Source organism: Pseudonaja textilis, unplaced genomic scaffold, assembly GCF_049901715.1.
Source record: "Pseudonaja textilis isolate UNSWEBS1 unplaced genomic scaffold, rPseTex1.2 PTEXSCF23, whole genome shotgun sequence".
Taxonomy (NCBI): Eukaryota; Metazoa; Chordata; class Lepidosauria; order Squamata; family Elapidae; genus Pseudonaja; species Pseudonaja textilis.
Window position 1 is genome coordinate 116195 of NW_028262868.1, and position 16126 is coordinate 132320.

The window sequence follows — 16126 nt, forward strand, 5'->3', positions numbered from 1 at the left end:
AGCACTGCACATTCCCAGCCAACAAGTCCAGACCCTCAAATTTAAGAGGAATTCTGACCAACTATAAAACGGCTTAAGGGAGGGGAGGGGAGGGGGAGGAAGTGGTTGTTGAGGGGATCTTGGGAAGGAAAAAGTTTTAGCCTTGAGGGAAAACGGCTAAGAAGAGATACGATAAACCCTCTTCAAGCGATAAACCCTCTTCAAGCGTCGGAAGAATGACCCCTAGAGAAAAAAGAAGACTAATTCTTGTCACTCCAGAATGAAGAACAGAGCCACGATCTGGGTGGCGGGAAGGTGGATCCACTGGGCCAATTCTAGAGAAAACTTCCCAACGGAACGAGCAAACTGATAGTAGCTGCAAAGAAGGAGGGGGCTGAAGTGGACGCTTTCAGTTGAAGAGCCCCTTCCGTCCCTCCGACGCCCCACAGTTCTGCTTTCCCCCACCAAAGGGAGGCATCCCGGGGGTCCTGAACGGACTGCAGGGCCCACCTGCAGAGGACTCTTCTGCCGCCCTTGTAGGGGGGGAGCCCTTCTCCCCCTGCACCTGGGTGTCGAAAGAGCATCGAGCAGCAAGAAAAAGTTCCCAGCCAAGAAGGAACAGCAACAGGAAGGAAGGGCTGCCCGGCCAGGTGGAGCTGTGGGAAGCCAAGGAAGGGGGGGTGCAGGGGGGGCAGCCCTGAGAGCTAAGGCAGGTGTGGCTACCCTCCGTGGTAGCAGCCCTGTGGGGGCATTAATCCTCCCTCTCCTTCCCCCCCCCGACCCCCCAGTCAGCATGCATGGGAGACTTGCAGACTGGAAGGACGGGGACCTGCCACGGGTGGGGGGCAGGGGGGCTGGAATTCCTCCTGGTGGCCATTTCCCGTCCTTCCCCGAGTGAATGAGCTGCTCCCTCCCAGGGCTGATGCCGGATTTCCGGCCTGTCAGAGTTTAGATTGATGCCTGGAGAGTGAGTCACTCCTGCAGCAGAAGGCACGGATTGTGTGAATGAATCAAGGGGGGCCGGACTCCTGTCTGGCAGAAACCAGGGGCTTTTCGGCTGCACTCCAGAAACCCACCAACTCCAACGGGGAGTGAGGCCCCAGCCCTGGCTAAGGAAGGAGGCTGGGAGAAGGCAGGGAGAAAGCAGGGGGGGTGCACTGGAGTGGGTATAGATGGGGGGCGGGGGGGGGAGGGAGGGTCGTTGATGACTTGTGGCTTCCTGCTCGCCATCTTGCCTAGTGGCCCTCAGCACCACCAGGGATGGGAGGAGACCCATCAGGAGGGCCCTGGTGTTGCTGGCCACAGTGGACCTGCAGCTGCCAACAGGACATTTTCCCAGGTGTGGAACGACGAGAGTGGCTTTTGTGCCCGGGACGGGGTGGGATTGTACAGTAACTGCGTGAGTGCTGTGAGCAATTCTCCACTTGCTCTTTTCAAACAGGCCCAAGGAAGAGACCGGGCAGCAGGGCGTCGCTGGGGAGAGGCAGGGCCTGGACTCACCCCTGGTCAAAGATGGGCCTTCCCCGGGGCTGAGGAGCCCTCTCCAGCCCCCAGGGCTTGCCACCTCCATTCGACATGGGTCCCGTTCCCTCTACTGCTGGGGCCAGAACGGCACCCCGGCTCTTGGCACCACTCCGGCTTCCAGGGCCAACCTGCCAGCTTGGAGCCTCCTTTCCTTCCTGCGCCAAAGACCCCTTCCTTGCTCCCCGCTTTCATCTGCCCCCCCCGCTGCACTTGTCACACCCCTTTGGCCCCCTTCCTTCCGCCTCTCTCCCTCCGTGCCCACCTGGCTTTGGGGTTGGGTATACTCCCCTTCCTGGGCCTGGCTGTGGTGTGGTCCCCAAGGCCAGACGAGAAGGGGTCCAGCCTCACTTCCAGCCAGTCACTCCCCTCAGTATCTGGGACTGGGAAGGGTTTGTGGAGACCTCCTTTCCACCATCCCCATGGGCTGAACAGGGCCGCCTGAGGGGCCACTTGCATTGGGTGTCCCTGAAGGAAGATGGGGGGGGGAGAAGCCCACCCTCAGCATCCGTCCAACCCTGCCCAGAGCAGGGCTTGGCCTCTGGGCCCTTCTGGGCCCTTCTGGAGGGATCATCTGGCGAGACCTGCGTCCCTGTGGACCAAGCAGTTCTTGTGCCCCAAATCCTGGAGCTGCTGGGATCTGGCAAGGAAGGGCCACGGTTCCTCGGCTCCTCCAGATTCCTGGCCTATCTCTGGCCAAGGGAAGTAACCTAATTCCCCTGGAGGATATTTGGGGGCCTCTGGCTAATGACCCCTTTGATACGAGCCTTCCTAATGGCTGGAGAAGTAGGGAGAAATGGGTGCTGATAGCCCCCCGCCCCCGTCCTTCAGCATCTGGAGCCTCATTGGGCTCCTCCGTTTCAAGAGGGAGGATGTTCACCCCACCCCCCTTCCAGCCTCGCCACGAAATGACTGTTGCTGCTGGTGGGCCTGAGCAGTGCTACTGTACGGGGGTGGTGTGACTCACAAGTAGGCTGTGGAGGAGCCAAGCAGCTGAAGAGGAGATGACAAAGTAGCCATCAGTGTTCCTCCTGAGGAGGGGCTCCTGGGTAGCATGGGGGGGGGCAGTGGGGGGGGGGGCAAGGGAGCCAGGGCAGGCGTCCAGGCTCAGGCCGTAAGGGAAAGCAGGCCGAGAACCGGGGCTCTGGTCTCCAGGGGCTGCCTTTCCAGGGCTCCTCGGGGCACGTCTGCCGGGAGGGGTCAGGCAAGCGGGGAACAGCCTCTTCCCCCAGGCTTCCTTCAGGCCGGGGGGGGGGTCTGTCATGAGGCAGCCTGTTGGGGTGGACAAATGGCCACTAACGCCACCGGCAGGTGGGCAAGGGAGAAAGGGGAGGGAGGGGCGGGCTGACTCTGAGGTCACCCTGTTAGCTGTAGGCTGGCTCTTCTCTGCAGGGCCCCACCCTCCCTTGGGAGATTAGAAATGGGAGAGGGGGCTGGACTAGAAGACCTCCAAGTTCCCTTCCAATTCGGCTACTCTGCCCCAACCCTGTCAGCCTTTCCTAAGGCCCTGAAGACCAGCCTATGTTCCTGACCCTCCCCGGCCGGATGCGTCAAGGGTCTTGTTTCGTTTAGTGCTAACTGGCCAAGAACATTGGGGGGGCTTTCCCACTGGTTTTTTTTAGTGTTTGAAAAACGTTTTAGTGTTTTCACATATTTCTTGAACTGTCAGCTGCCCAGAGTTACTGATTATAGCTGGGTGACTATAGAAACTGAATCAATAAGCCATGACCCCCGGAGGGTCTAACCGCCAGCTGGGCTCCAGGATTGGTCGGTCCTTTGTGCACCTGCCGCTCATTCTGCCATCTGGGCTGACAGGATGGGGAGACCGAAGGTTGTGCGCGTGTGTGAAGGTGACCGCAGAAGCCCTGGTGAGTTTGGCGGCTGTGGACAGTGTCCTCCATCAGGGCTCTATCTCAGGCACCGCTCACAGCCAGGCCGGCTAACAGCTTGACCCCCCCGCTCCACCCCGGGATCTGGTGTTGCTCAGGAACTCACAACGGGGGCCCTGGGCCAGCTGCATGTCCGAGGCAGGGCTGGTGCGCCCTCAGAGGGGGGCGCTTTACAACAGCGCTGGTCCTAGGGAGTCATATTGGGGGGAGGGAGGCGCTCCCAGCCCTCAGGTGCTTCTGGTGTGTTTTCCAGGGCTAGGAGAGCCACGTCTCCTGGGCGGCCACCAGCTACCACGCAGCTGTTTCAACGTCACCCTTGGTGAAATGGTTCTTTTGGCATGAAAAGGCCAGTCTGATTTGGATCCAGGGCCCAGCTGGCAGGAAACGCCCCCCCACACACACACACACAGTCCCTTCTTAGCGCGGTAAGGAGCTGCGGGCCATCTCGGTCCTCTGGCTGTTTGCTCTTGGACCAAGCCTCGGTCTGGGGTCATTCCCGCGGTTGGGCAACTTCCGGAAACCTGCAATCCGAGCCTGCCGATGGCCGCTGGGAACGGCGGCCCCTCCTTTCAGCACCTCGGAGAGCTCCCTTCCCTCCGGCCGGCAGAGCCCTCCAGAGCCAGCAGCGGTCGGAGAGCGCTTCCCCCTTTCCTTGGGGAGGAGCCGCCTCCCTTAGCGCCAGACAAGCTTTGGCTCCGCTTTGGGCCAGGGCTCCAATACCCCGAGGAGCCACGACCGCCAACCTGTGCAAAGAGAGCCCTGGGGGATTCCTCCAGACCAGGAGGGGACCCGGGTTCCGACGGCTTCGAGGAAAGAGCCGCGCGTTTTCTCTGCCATCGCCCGGGTGCCCTGCTCTGCTCTTCCCGGGGCTCTTCGTTGCCTTCCCACTTAACGCGGACCAAGCCGCTCCTATGTAGCTTCCCGCGGTCGGCCAAGAGCGGCCAAGTGCTGCTGAGGCCGGAACGGTAGGGAGATTAGAGAGGAAAGACACCGGCGAGGGGCAATAGCGGTATATAAGGGTGGAAATCTAGACCGGATGAAGTGAGAGGGAAAAGTTGGCTCAGTATCCCCCCGCCCCCCTCATTGCACCAGGCAGCTCCTCATGTTTTCCTCCTCTAGGAAGCGGTGAATCATAACCCACCCACCCCGCCTTGTGCGCCTCAGCTGCGATCAGCCGCCCATCCTCCCGCCACTCGGGGCGGGGGAAACAAATCCCACTGCAAGGGGGCGAGCAGCTCCAATCCCCAAATCGGGTATGGGGCGCCCTCCCCCCGCAACGCGCTCCCAGCTCACTGCCGGTCCTGGGTGGGGGCGGCGGCTGGAAGAGGAAACGGGATGAGTCACGGATAATGAAGGTTCGCAAAGGAGAAGATGATGTTTTTCCGGCATCGTCTTGGGCGTCTGCCCCCACCCCCACCCCCAACCCCCACCCCTAGAGCGCGCGCCAGGAGGGGAGCCGTCTCTGAGAAACGGGCTAAGAGGACCGAAAGTTTGGAAGACCGCTCAAAAGGCCACCAGAAGCAGAGCCAGAGCTTCTCCACCCCACCCCGCTGCTCACGGTCCTCCCCGTGCATACAGCTCCCCCCCACTCGGGTTTTTTTGCTCCGGAGGCCACAGGGCGGGTCTGGCCTTCTTCCACCCCACCCATCCCAGTGTGTGGCTGCGTGGTAGCTGGTGGCCGCCCACTCTCTGCCGCCGGTCATCACATCCGTGGTCGCCCCCTCCTCCTCCTCCTCCTCCTCCTCCTCCTGGATCCGCTGACGCAGTAAACGGCTGCAGAGAATGAGTCACGGAGCTCGCAGAGCGCGGCGAAGACCCGCGTGCTAAATTTAGTGCAACAGACCGGTGGAGAGGGGCTTTAAAGGAGCGTCCAGCATAGAGATACAGCCAAGCCACTGTGGGGCGGTGGGCAGAAGGACAGGTCAGCAACGCTTCTTCAAAAGCGGCCACTGAGTGGGTGGATCCGAAAGATTCTGCCAGGGCTTCTATGGATCGTCAGATGAGGGGGTCACTGGGGGGGGGGCGTCCATCCATTTCTCCTCTGAACACGATCCTTTGAAGTTCCCAAGACACGCACAGCCAAGTCAGTGAAGGGGGCTACTTGTACAGTGGTTAAGCTGGAAGCAGTTTCGATCCTAGTTCTTGAAGGTCCTTGGCCCGACTTGGCAGTGGGAACCCAGTTTTGTCCCCTCTGTCTTTGGAGGCGTTAGGCAGACGGGCTTACTCCGCCTCGCCCACCCCCAATTCCCCCAATTCCCCCACATCTTCAGCCATGTCGGGGAAAATAAGCCATCGCTGCCACACTTAAGTAGCAGCCTGTTTTACAACCGCCTTAGCCCTGGGAAATCAGCTCATTCTTATCCCCATTTTCCAGCCCGGGAAACAGGTGGAGCGAGGGAGGGAGGGAGAGAGGGAGAGCGCTGTGGCTCTGAGCCCGTTGCCTTAAAGGCGGTCCAGGCAACCAGCTCCATGTTTACAGGTGGTGCCTGTAGGGTCGGGAAGAGCTTCTCCTTGGTTGCCTTGAATCCCCCCTTATGGAAAGCGCTGTATGTCTATCTCCCCCCCTCCCCCTCCCCCCCGTAAGTAAGCCCTTCCACCCTGACTGGGCAGAAGCCCCTCCCAATTGCATCCCTCACCATTCCTTCAAAGATGGAGGGGGGGGCGGAGTCCATCCCAGCCCTTCCTGCCCCAAACAGCCTTTCCCCCGCCCCTTCCTCACCCGGTGGGTAATCTTGGCAGAGGTTCCAGGAGGCGTTTATGGGGGGGGGGGAGGAGCTTGGGGGGGTCGAGGTTAAGCCAGGAGCTTCTGCAGGGGCCTCCTCCTCTTCCTCTTCCTCCTCCTCTTCCAAGGCTGAGCGCTTGGGAGGGAGGTTTGCACTCTCCAACGCCCTCCAAGTCTGCAGAGAACTTTTGGGCGGGGGGGGGGGAACTAATGCAAGGGAAGGTCCAAGAAGAAACGTCTGAGGCCGCTCCTCCCGCTGCCCCAAATTCATGTCCTTTTGAAGGGAAGCCCCGGAGTTTGGTCTCCTGCTGTGCTCTGGTGAGACTCTCCCTCCAACTTCTCCAAAGTTCCTTCTGGAAGGTTCTGGAGCTCTGCTGCGTCCCGCTGACCCCAGGTCTTTTCATCATTCCTTCTGAGGAGGGGGCAAGGAGAAGGGGGCAGCGGGTGCTCTTGGTTTTGACTCTGCAGAGTGGAATAACTGCGCTGAGCCCCTCCCGCAGCCTCAAATGGGGCCAGGAGGAGGGAGGCCCGAGTCCTGGCAGCCAATCAGGGGGTTGGTCCCAATTGTCTCCCCAGATCACCGCCTGAGCTGTCCACCCTGCCTCCTTTCCCAAGAGAAGCTGGGAGGGGGGGGTTCCTCTGGGAACAGCAGGGGAGACCCCCTCCCACTCTGGGCAAAGGAGGCGGGTCCTTCTCCCACGGCTTGCTTAGGAGCAACTGCCTTGGCCCGCGAAGCACGGGGGGGGGATCCCAGCCTTGCCGGGGCCTTGTCTGCTGAAGCCCCCCACGTGAAGGCATCCTGAGCAAAGGTTCAGGCTTCAGGCTGTGCCGCTTCTCATAGAAGCCTGGGAGAATTTGGGGTGCAGGGAATGCAATCTCTGTTTTCAGTCAGACAACCCCAAAAGGGGGCTCTGTTTGGCCCAGCCAAGGTAGCCAGGTGAGAAAGTTTAGCTGGTTTGGACAAAACCCAGCCTGTCCTCTGAGCCCCCCGGAGGAGCAGAGATGGAGAGCTGGCAGCGTCCGTGATGCCAGGCAGCCTTTATGCAGCAACTCTGGCGGCCGCCTGCTTGCGAGACAGAAGGTTGCCCTTGGCATTACTCTCCACAATTTCCTCAGGAGTTTTTTTGAAATGAGGATCGGCACCCAATTCCTTTGAAGCGTTTGTGATGACGGTGCCGGAGGCAGCAAAAGCCATCCGAGCACCTATGGGATTCAGCCTTCTGTGCAGAACTAGGGGAGAACATCCGCGAGACTCACTATGGCCAAGAGGCAGTTAAGGGGAGCAGAGGAGGCCCCCCAAAATGGCAAGGAACCTGAAAGGCAGAAGAAGTGGAGGCCGTCAGAAATAAAAGCCGCACCTGTTTGGAATGTGAGCGCAGGGGACTGAACGAGGAGCCTACTCAACTGAATGAAAATCAAGCTGGTGAAAGTTGGATTCCAATGAAAGTAAGGACAGGAATATTTCAGAGGTTAGCAAAGGAAGAGTGGACTTGGATTAATGTTACACAAACAAACAAACAAAGAGCTGGCATTCAGTATTTTTAATATTATTAAGGTTAGTTTCCGGAAAAGGAATAATGAAAACGAAAACCTAAATACTGCGAAAATACCGAGAATGGTTGGGCCTGCAGTGTAACTGGAGAAATGTTAAAATCAGGAGGTGGATTGCTTATGGCTGCATGACTCGGTCAACACATCTGCAAAGGCTGCAACTATGAAGGACATGCCTTGTTCATTTACCAAAAGCGGAAGGTAACAACTGTGAACGCAAACAAAACCGCATTTTGGAAGTGAGGGAACATGCCTGAGAATGAACAGTTCACTAAGGGAATGTTTTGAGAAAGGGCCAACAATAAAAGGCAAGGAGAGATTATTTTTCTTCTTAACATAATACGTTTATGATCTCTGTAGAAGGAGCCGCTGTGGGGAGGTTTGGGCTGCGTCGGGGGAGTGCAGGTGTGCTGGAAGCTTTGTAGGCGGGGCACGGAGCCACCGAAGGTTGGAACTGGCGGGTTGGGGGTCACCTAGCTTGGCTCCATGCCAGGCAGGAACAGAGGCCGCCCCAGCCTCCCTTAAAACTCCCCCAGAAAGGACATCCATTAATTCCGAGGCAGATGTTCTGCTCCAGATGTTAAGGTGTGGTGGGCAGGGAACCTGAATGATCTGCTGTCCTGGTTGTATTGAAAAATGTCAGTCTACCAGAGACCAAGGCAGTTGCATTCAAGCTGAACAAATAATCGTGGATCCGACTTTGATGAAAACCTAGCACAAAGAGATGCGGTAGTTGACTCTGGCAGAATGCTCACGCCAGATGTCCAAGGGGGAAAAAAATAAGGGTAGCAAATGCTGATAGCCAAGTCCTTGGGGGCTGATTGCAAGGAACAAGTGTGTAACTTCAGGCGCTCCTGATATATTCCTGTATATTCTTAACTCCTTTCACCTGAAGTGAAGAAAGACAGAAGCCGGCTGCCTGACTTTGGGGCCAGTCCGTTTCTTTCAGTCCAAACCACCTCCCAGGCTGGTGGTTGTTGCTGTGGGGGAAAATGGAGGAGGAAGGAGGGAGCGCTGTGTGCGCTCTCTACTCTGGGCTATTCGTCAAAGATCACACAGGCAGGACGCTAAGCAAGTCCAGGGGGCTCCAAGGCTGCTTCTGCCCACTATTATTTGAGGCACCAGGACAAGCCCAGTGGGGGGAGGGGGCCCTCCTGTGAGACCCAGCCTCTCTGGCCAGGAGGGTCCCAAGGCAACCAGCCAGAGGAGGAGGAGGGGGAGGAGGAGGAGGAGGAGAGGGGCGTTTAAAGGACAGGAGAGGAACTGGGAATGGTGGACCTGCCAGAAACCAGCAGGGTCCTCGAGGAAAGAACCGGCTCAACCAGGCTGGGCTATACGGGGCTGTTTCTTCTCCGGACTTTTCTGCCCCATCCCTCAAAAGGGACTGGCTGTTGATCAAAGGGGCCGCAACCCTTTCGTCCCGATGAGGCCTTTGAGGGAGGAGCTTCCGGCTGCTTTCCTCTCAGTGTCCGTCCCAGGGAAAGCGGAAGGACAAGCCAACGGTCTGCCATTCTAGCTCCACAGGTGCTGGGAGTCTGCTTCCTTTTTGTCCCGAGTCGGACTTCCAGCTCTGCCCCCTGGCTGCCCTGCCCCGCCTCTGGAAGGGAACTCCCCCCATGGCCCCGAATATGCCACCCCGGGGAACGAGAGAGAGGCGCTGCAGCTGTGCTTGAAGGGGACCTGGGTTTGCATGCAGCCCCTCCCCTTTCTAGATGGCCATTCTCTCCAGAGGATGGATGGGGGCTCATCAGTTATGAGGGAGGGAGGGGTGGGAGAGGCGGACGGAGTTGCACCCGCCTCCCAGAAGGACGGAGTTGCAAGGGTGGCTTGCATCCCCGGGGGCCAATTCCCCCTCTGCCTCCCCAGGGGTCAAAATGAGGGGCCAGGATAGGAAGAAAGGGCCGTTGTGGGTCAGCGGGAGGAGCGGAAGAATTTGCCTCGAGGGGCTTCTTCCTCTAACGCTCCAGCACACTTGGAACGTGAGGCTTGGGGAAACTTGGCCGGGGGCCCAGCAACAGGACTCGGCGACCTTGTGCCACCCTCCCTCCCCGCATGGCCACATTGACCGTTGCCAGGAGCAGCGCCTACGTCAGAGCAGCCCCGTTGCCAGGCTCCCTCGCTGCAGCCGGGTGGCTGTTGCCAGGGAGGGCAGCTGAACCAGCCGTGTCCCTTGGGGCTGCCCCCTCAGCCTGGACGGAGCCTTGGACCCAGCTCCGCTCTGCCTGCCGTGGCGGACCAGGCGCTGGCCTTGGGGTGCCGCCTGGGAGGGGGAGGGAGGGTCGGTGTATCCGGGGAACCCGGGTCAGAGGGACGGAGTGTGTGAGTGCGTGACTTTGTGTTAGGCTGGGCCCTGGCACCACCTGGATGCCTCCCGCGTGCCCTGTACCTGGGGACGAAGCTGGCAGTTGAGCCCTGCTGGGGGGCAGCCACACTGGCCGAGCGCCTGTCCTCCTCCGTGGGCCACTCTCCCCTCCCGTGGCCTCTCCTGGGGTGGCTAATCCTATTGCAAGGGCTTCTGGGGGGGGGGGGCTCCCTCTCAGCCACCTCTCGACTCCCCTTGACTTGCCAGCAACCGGGGCTCCTTTGGGCTGGCTCCCCCTCAGGAAGGGGGCGGGGCGCTCTCGGCCTGCCGCTGGGGCCCTCGTGGCTTCCGCTCCCCCGTCTCCTGGCAGAAAAAGGGCCGTTTCCGGTGGCTCCTCCCCCTCCCTGCCTCCAGGGGTGCTGCACAGCTGCGCCTCGGTTGTCCTTTCTGACTGGGGGGTTGACTTGGGGGGCAAAGCCCCGTCTTCAGGTGAACCTTGTCAGCATTCAGACCTGGACACAGGATGGAATCCGCTTTGGTTGCCCTGTTGGGCAGGATCCCTTCTTGGAACCTGGGGGGGGCGAGGGGGTAGAGAGCGCCCTGATCCAGCTTCTTTCCAGCTTCTCTGCAGCTTCCAGGGCCATCCAGAGGGCATCCAGAGGGACTTGGAGGCTGGTCTGGCCAGGGTGAGAGGAGGAGGGGCAGGGCAGCCTAAAACCAGCTTGACCTCTGTGTGAAGCCACTGGGTGAGACAATCATAGGGCAATTTGGGGCTCACCTCCGCCTCGGTCTGCCCTGGAGGGGCCCATTCCAGGGTCTGGGCGGGGGAGAACTGGAGCAGAGAGGAGCTACGCCTTGTCCCCCAGGAGCAGCTCTTGGCGGCGGCCCCCAGTGGGAACCATGGCTGGAACGCTTGACCAGTGCCCAGCCGTAGGCCTCTGTGGGGCAAGGGGGCTGGCCGCGGGGACTTTGGGCACGAGGGCACCCAGCGCCGCTGAAGGGTCTGCCGCCAAAGAGGACCTCAGCTGGCCCCACAGGCTAAGGGCTGCCCACGGGGCCACCTTGGGCCCGTGGCCTTGGCTCCCAGGGGCAGCTCCCTCAGTCCTTTGTCCCCTCGAACCGGCCCCTCCCTCGCTCAGCCTGGCTGGAAGAGCAGCGGTTGGCCTTCCCCACTTGGAAGACCGGGATGTGGATGTGCCTTGTGGGGGGCAGAGTCGCTGCTTTTCGGCCCTGGCCCTGCGGAAGGACCTCCCGCTGGATGGGGAGCTCCAGCTTCAGCGCCCCCTGGAGCGTGGAGGACTGAGGTACACGCGGAGGTCGAACCCCTTGAACTGGCCTGAGATTTCCACCATGTTTGAATGCCGGATGCCAAGGCTCCTGTGGGGCAGCAGTGGGGCATCAGCAGGATGACTGTGAGGGAGAGACGGCCAAAGCACTGAGCAGAGGGAGGGAGGGAGGGAGGGAGGGAGGGAGGGAGGGAGGGAGGGAGGGAGGGAGAGCACCTAGGCCGGGGGCGGGGGGCTTTCGTGCCCAGGACACAGGTTGGGGCCCAGCCCTCTGGAGAGGCCACCCGTCCTCCCCTTCCCGTGGGCTGCTCCCTAGGGAAGGGCTGGGGCTGCAGGCCCTGGTGCAGGAGCCAACAAGGGGTGGGGGACCCAGCCTCTTCTGCACCGGGACAGCCTGGGCGCCCCCAAGAGGGCAGGCTGGGCTTGTCGGAGAGGCAGGGGAGACCCCTGGTGGGCAAGGGGGCTCGGGGAGGGAGGGGGCCTTCTCGGGGCCCCTTCAGATGTCAGCCTCCAGCAGGTACTGCTCGGTGTAGTCCTTCGCCAGCTCCAGGCCCAGGGCCTCCTGGCAGAAGGCGGCCATCTCCAGCCACAGCTGGGGCTCCAGGAACAGCTGGCACATGACGCCACCCTGCAGGCCGGGCACCTGGAGGTGCAGGTGGTGGACCAGCTGGCTCTTGAGCTGGGCCAGGTTGCGGCCAAAGGCGTCGATGTTCAGGTACTGCCAGTCCTTGCCCAGCGGGATGGCGAAGGGCTGGGTGCTCAGGGTGGCCACGGTGGGGCGGGCCTTCTGGTCAACCACCCAGCGCAGGCTCTTCTTCTGCAGGAGGGCCAGGTTGCTCCGAGTGGCCTTGAAGGGCTGCCAGTCCTGGATGATGGTCTGGTTGGGCAGGACTTCGCTCCGGAAAGCCTCCCTCAGCACGACCTCCGGCACCTCCCTCTCCAGGAGCAGCTCCGAAGGCTCCAGGCGGAAGCCGCCCCCAGCCAGCGCCACAGCGTCCAAGCGGGAGAGCAGCTCCTGGGCCTGGAAGCGCAGCAGAAGGATCCCCTGGGAGGGGAGGGGCCTTTGTCAGGGGGCGGAGAAAAGCCTGGCGGGGAAGCAACCGAGCCGCGGACTGCTGCGGGGGGGGGGCTGACTCCCCTCTGCCTGCGGGCCTCTTGGGGCCGGCCCGCTTCCTCCGGCCACGGGGGAGGGCCTGGAGCGGGGCTTCCCAGGCAGCCGGTAGGTGGGCCCCGAGTGGACCCCGGGGGCCTTTCCCAAGAGGAACGGAAAGAAGGGAAGGGAAGGGAAATGGGCTGCTGAGACTCCCTGGCAGGAGGGGGGGAGGACTGAGAGGCTGGGCTTGGCCAGCAGCTGTGCCATCCCCTCCTGCGCCTGGGACGGGCCTTGGGCTGAGCAGCTGGGCGCCTCCCCTCCCTCGGACTCCCGGGGTCCTGCCTCCGAAGGCTTTCTAGGAAGATGGCGCCCATTTTGAGGAAAGTCCAAGCGGAACTGCCATTGCTCCTGCCAAAGCGGACGCGGTCCCTCCCCCGGTGGTCCAGAAGGAGCCAGGCTGGGAAGAATCCGCCCTAATCTCCTTGGCCAGAGGCCCTTCTGCTCTGGGGGCCTCCTCCTCGTCCGGGGCCCAACGGGGACCTCAGCCTCCCCCCGCAAAGGGCTGAGGGGGGCAGGCCCGGGCACGCCATCCCATGGGCTGGGGACTGTGCCTTCTGGCAGTGCCCCCAGCCTGGCTGAAGCACCGAGTCCTCGGCCTCAGCTTGCCGGGCTGCCCACGACCTTGAGCCCTGGCTTGCACTCCCAACCGGACGCGGCAGTTGGCCTCTCCCCCGAGGGCCCTGCGTCCACCTCTCGCCCAGCCCCTTGGTCCACTTGGCCCCGCCCGCCTCCTCTGCCTCCCCCAGAAGGGACAGGTGGCTCCAGGGTCCATTCACCTGTTTTGCAATGATGCGATACTTCCTCAAGTCTTTGGCCCCCAGCTTGTCGTCCCGGGTCAGGCGGGAGACTTTCACTTCCGGATGCTTCTCCTTCACCATGGCAGAGCAGAATCGCTGCAAATCCCCAGCCACGCCTTTGCCACGCTCCCAGGGTGCAACGCGCAGCCCCTCCACCAGGGCAGTCTCTCCCGCGTCAATGATGTAGACCGACTGGAGCCCTATCTGGGGGCAGATGGCGGCGGGAGCCGAGAATTAACTTTCATGGGGTCCGATGGATGGAGCAAGCACGGGAGGGGGCCTGGCCCCACTGAGGGTGCAAACTCCACCAGCCCCACTGCACCCCACCAAGGAAGCCCCCAGGTTCCTTGATGGGGGCCAGAGCCCCACCTGACGCCCAGAGGAACAACCCAGGGACCAGGAAACTACGGCTTGCTCTGAAGGGGAGGGAGGGGTTTCCTTGGGGGCCCTTCTTCTCCAATTGATGAAACTTGGGGTGGGGGGCATCCAAGCAGGGCTTGGTGAGTCCCTGCCTTGGCCTGAGGATTCCTTCCCAAAGGCTCTGCGGGGGGAACATCCCAAGTGTGGCCTGTTCAGCAAAGTGAAAGACCCTTGGGAAGAATTCTGGGTTTCTGGTTCAGGGGGTCTCTTCTTCCGCTTTGAAGTCCACAAAGGGACCGCACAGCTAACCCAACCTGGCCCCCAGCCAAGGGCTTTGGGCGGGGGGGCAATGCCTGTTTAGAAACTATTTGTCAAATTCCGGCTGTTCCCTTCACAACCTGACAAGAGGAGCCATTGGGACGCAATCCATGTGCCTAAGAACAGGCGAGGCCGGGTCCCCCCTTTTCCTTGGGGGGCTCCTTCCCATGTGGCCTGTTGCCATTGTAGGGCCAAGCGGTTTGTCTGGAGTCTGGACCGTAAGCTTGGCTGGACCCTCCACTATGGGGAGGCGCCCCAAGAATTCTGCAAGCCCCTCTGGAGAGCCAGGGGCAAACCCGGAACGCTGCCGTAACTCAGCCTCTCTTGAGAACGGAAGGATGTAGCGGTGCCCCCTGGACATTGGGGGGCCGGGCCCCTGGGGTCGTCCTCTTGGGGAGCCGGTCCCTGGGCAGCCAAAGGCCCCGTGTCCTCCTCCTCCTCCTCCTCCCCCCCTTCCCTGCCCATGACGGAGGGTCTCGCTGCCGTTGAAGCTGAAGGCTTGGGGAAGAGAGGCAGCTTTGCCCAGGCTCCTACCACGAGGCCATTCTTCTTGGCCAGCACAACGGTGCGGTTCGGCTCATGGATCCAGGCATGGTAGCGGCTTGGGAGGTAGTCGAGGCCTCCGTAGATCCCCTGGGAGATGGCCAGGATCTCCTCAAAGTCTCTTTCCGTGGCAATGGTGAACTCCAGCTGCGCGTCAGCCGCACTTTCCAGTTTCATGGCTCGCACAAGCAGCTGCGGCTGCAGGGACACAGACATCCATCAAGACCCCGGGAAGGGGGTCCCCCCAGCCCTCCCCAAGCAGCCCAGCTGGCCCCCAGGCGGGTGCAGGGCGCCTAGGCTTGTGACGGGCCCCCTTGGGAGGGACGGAGGGCGAGGCTGGGCAAGGAGAAGAGGAGCTGGGGATAGGCCTACGCCCCGCAAGAGAAGGTGGTTCCATGATCCGCGCGAGCCATTCGGTCATCTCTGCCTAGCGGGTCCTTCCTGCTTCCCGTCGATTTCAGCAGAAGCCCCCCGTGGCACCCTACAACCGGGGGGGGGGAGGGAGACACGCTGTCCCAGTGCAGGTTGTGCCTTTGGAGAAAGTGCAGCCTCGGGATCTGGATGGAGCCAGTCTACCCGCCCTGGCATCGAGTCCAAGTCCAGGCAACGGGTGGCAGTCAAAGCTTCAGCCCAAAGCCCTTTTTGTGAACCGGGAAGCCACCCCCTCGGAGTAAGGGGCAGCAAGGACCAAGGGCCGGCGGGAGGCCCCGGGCTGAGCCGAATGCCAGTGGGGAAGACAGAGACCCACCTGGGGGCCCGGAAGGAACCGCTTGACCAAAGACGGGCGCAACCAAAGTCCCCTCTCCCCATCCCGGGGTCGGGCAGAGGCTCTCAGCGCAATGCCCTTGATGCGACCTCTGCCCTCTGGTTTCCCCTCCATTTTCTACCCTCCCCCCCCAGGCCAAACCGTCCGAAGAGCGGAACGGAAGCTCAGCCTCACCTCCCTCAGTGCAGGTTCGGTTCCCTGGCACCTGAACCGGCCCACAAAGCTTGCCTGACCAAATCGCCCTGGGGAGGGGCATACATTGCTTCCCCCTCCCCCATTGCCCTGCATTTTCTCTGAGAGGGGGGGAGGGAGGGGGAGGGAGAGAGAGAGCACCTCGTTCTTGCTGGTCAGGTGATGAGCCCTAGAAACAGAAAAGGCACGAAGCGGGAGCGCAGCAGCCCCCCTTCCTCGGGAGAACCTGCAGGGCGGAGCTGGGAGTCGAGGAGCCCCCCCGCCAGACCCCCTCCAGCCAGCCGTCCTCCCCTGGCCAAGTCTTCTGCTCCGCGGGATCGGGGCCGGGGGGAGACCTTCCCTTCCCACGGAAAGCTCCCGGGGAGCGAACGGGAGGCCAGCAGAGAGCCAGCTCGCGCCCTCGCGCCGCCGCCGAGGCTCTCTCGGCTGGAGGAGCTGCCGGCCGCCGCCAACTTCCCCTCCGGCCTCGGCGGCAGAAAGGAGCGAGCGGGACGCGAGGCGCGAATCCCCGAGCAGCCCCTCCCTCTCCCCCCGCCCCCGCCACCCGCGGATGCCGACAGGCCGAGGCAGGGAAGCGTCGCCATACCTGCGGAAGCGCGGAAGGGCCGGGAGAGTCGGGAGCCGATGGCGCACCTGCCGGGAACCTCTGGCCGTGGCGGTCTCGGGTGGCCGGCCGGTCCTCCTCGCCTCCCAGGAAGGATGGAGATAAGCTCCCCCACCCCTCCCTTGGCCCCGCCCACCAACGGC

General features: G+C 61.9%; 1 protein-coding gene across 2 annotated transcripts; it reads right to left on the reverse strand.

Moving 5' to 3' along the window:
* Positions 1 to 11486: 11486 nt before the first annotated feature.
* Positions 11487 to 16106, reverse strand: NAT16 (N-acetyltransferase 16 (putative)). 2 transcript variants are annotated; one of them, XM_026723569.2, is made up of 4 exons: positions 15966 to 16106; positions 14413 to 14619; positions 13180 to 13404; positions 11487 to 12295 (listed from the first exon to the last, which is right to left on the reverse strand). In XM_026723569.2, the coding sequence occupies exons 2-4, from the start codon at positions 14596 to 14598 to the stop codon at positions 11747 to 11749; spliced, it is 960 nt and encodes a 319-aa protein (XP_026579354.1). In that variant the 5' UTR covers positions 14599 to 14619; positions 15966 to 16106; the 3' UTR covers positions 11487 to 11746. The 2 variants fall into 2 exon arrangements, with proteins under 2 accessions (XP_026579354.1, XP_087775170.1); XM_087919044.1 differs by lacking the exon at positions 15966 to 16106 and adding an exon at positions 15362 to 15593.
* Positions 16107 to 16126: the final 20 nt, after the last annotated feature.

What these genes read in the sequence shown, in the direction of transcription:
- NAT16 (XM_087919044.1), bottom strand. Translation starts at nt 15,475, where the DNA reads ATGCAGGGCAATGGGGGAGGGGGAAGCAATGTATGCCCCTCCCCAGGG. An exon ending in CCGAACCTGCACTGAGGGAG is followed by an intron (nt 14,620 to 15,361) that starts GTGAGGCTGAGC and finishes GTGTCCCTGCAG; the next exon opens with CCGCAGCTGCTTGTGCGAGC. An exon ending in CCAAGAAGAATGGCCTCGTG is followed by an intron (nt 13,405 to 14,412) that starts GTAGGAGCCTGG and finishes ATCTGCCCCCAG; the next exon opens with ATAGGGCTCCAGTCGGTCTA.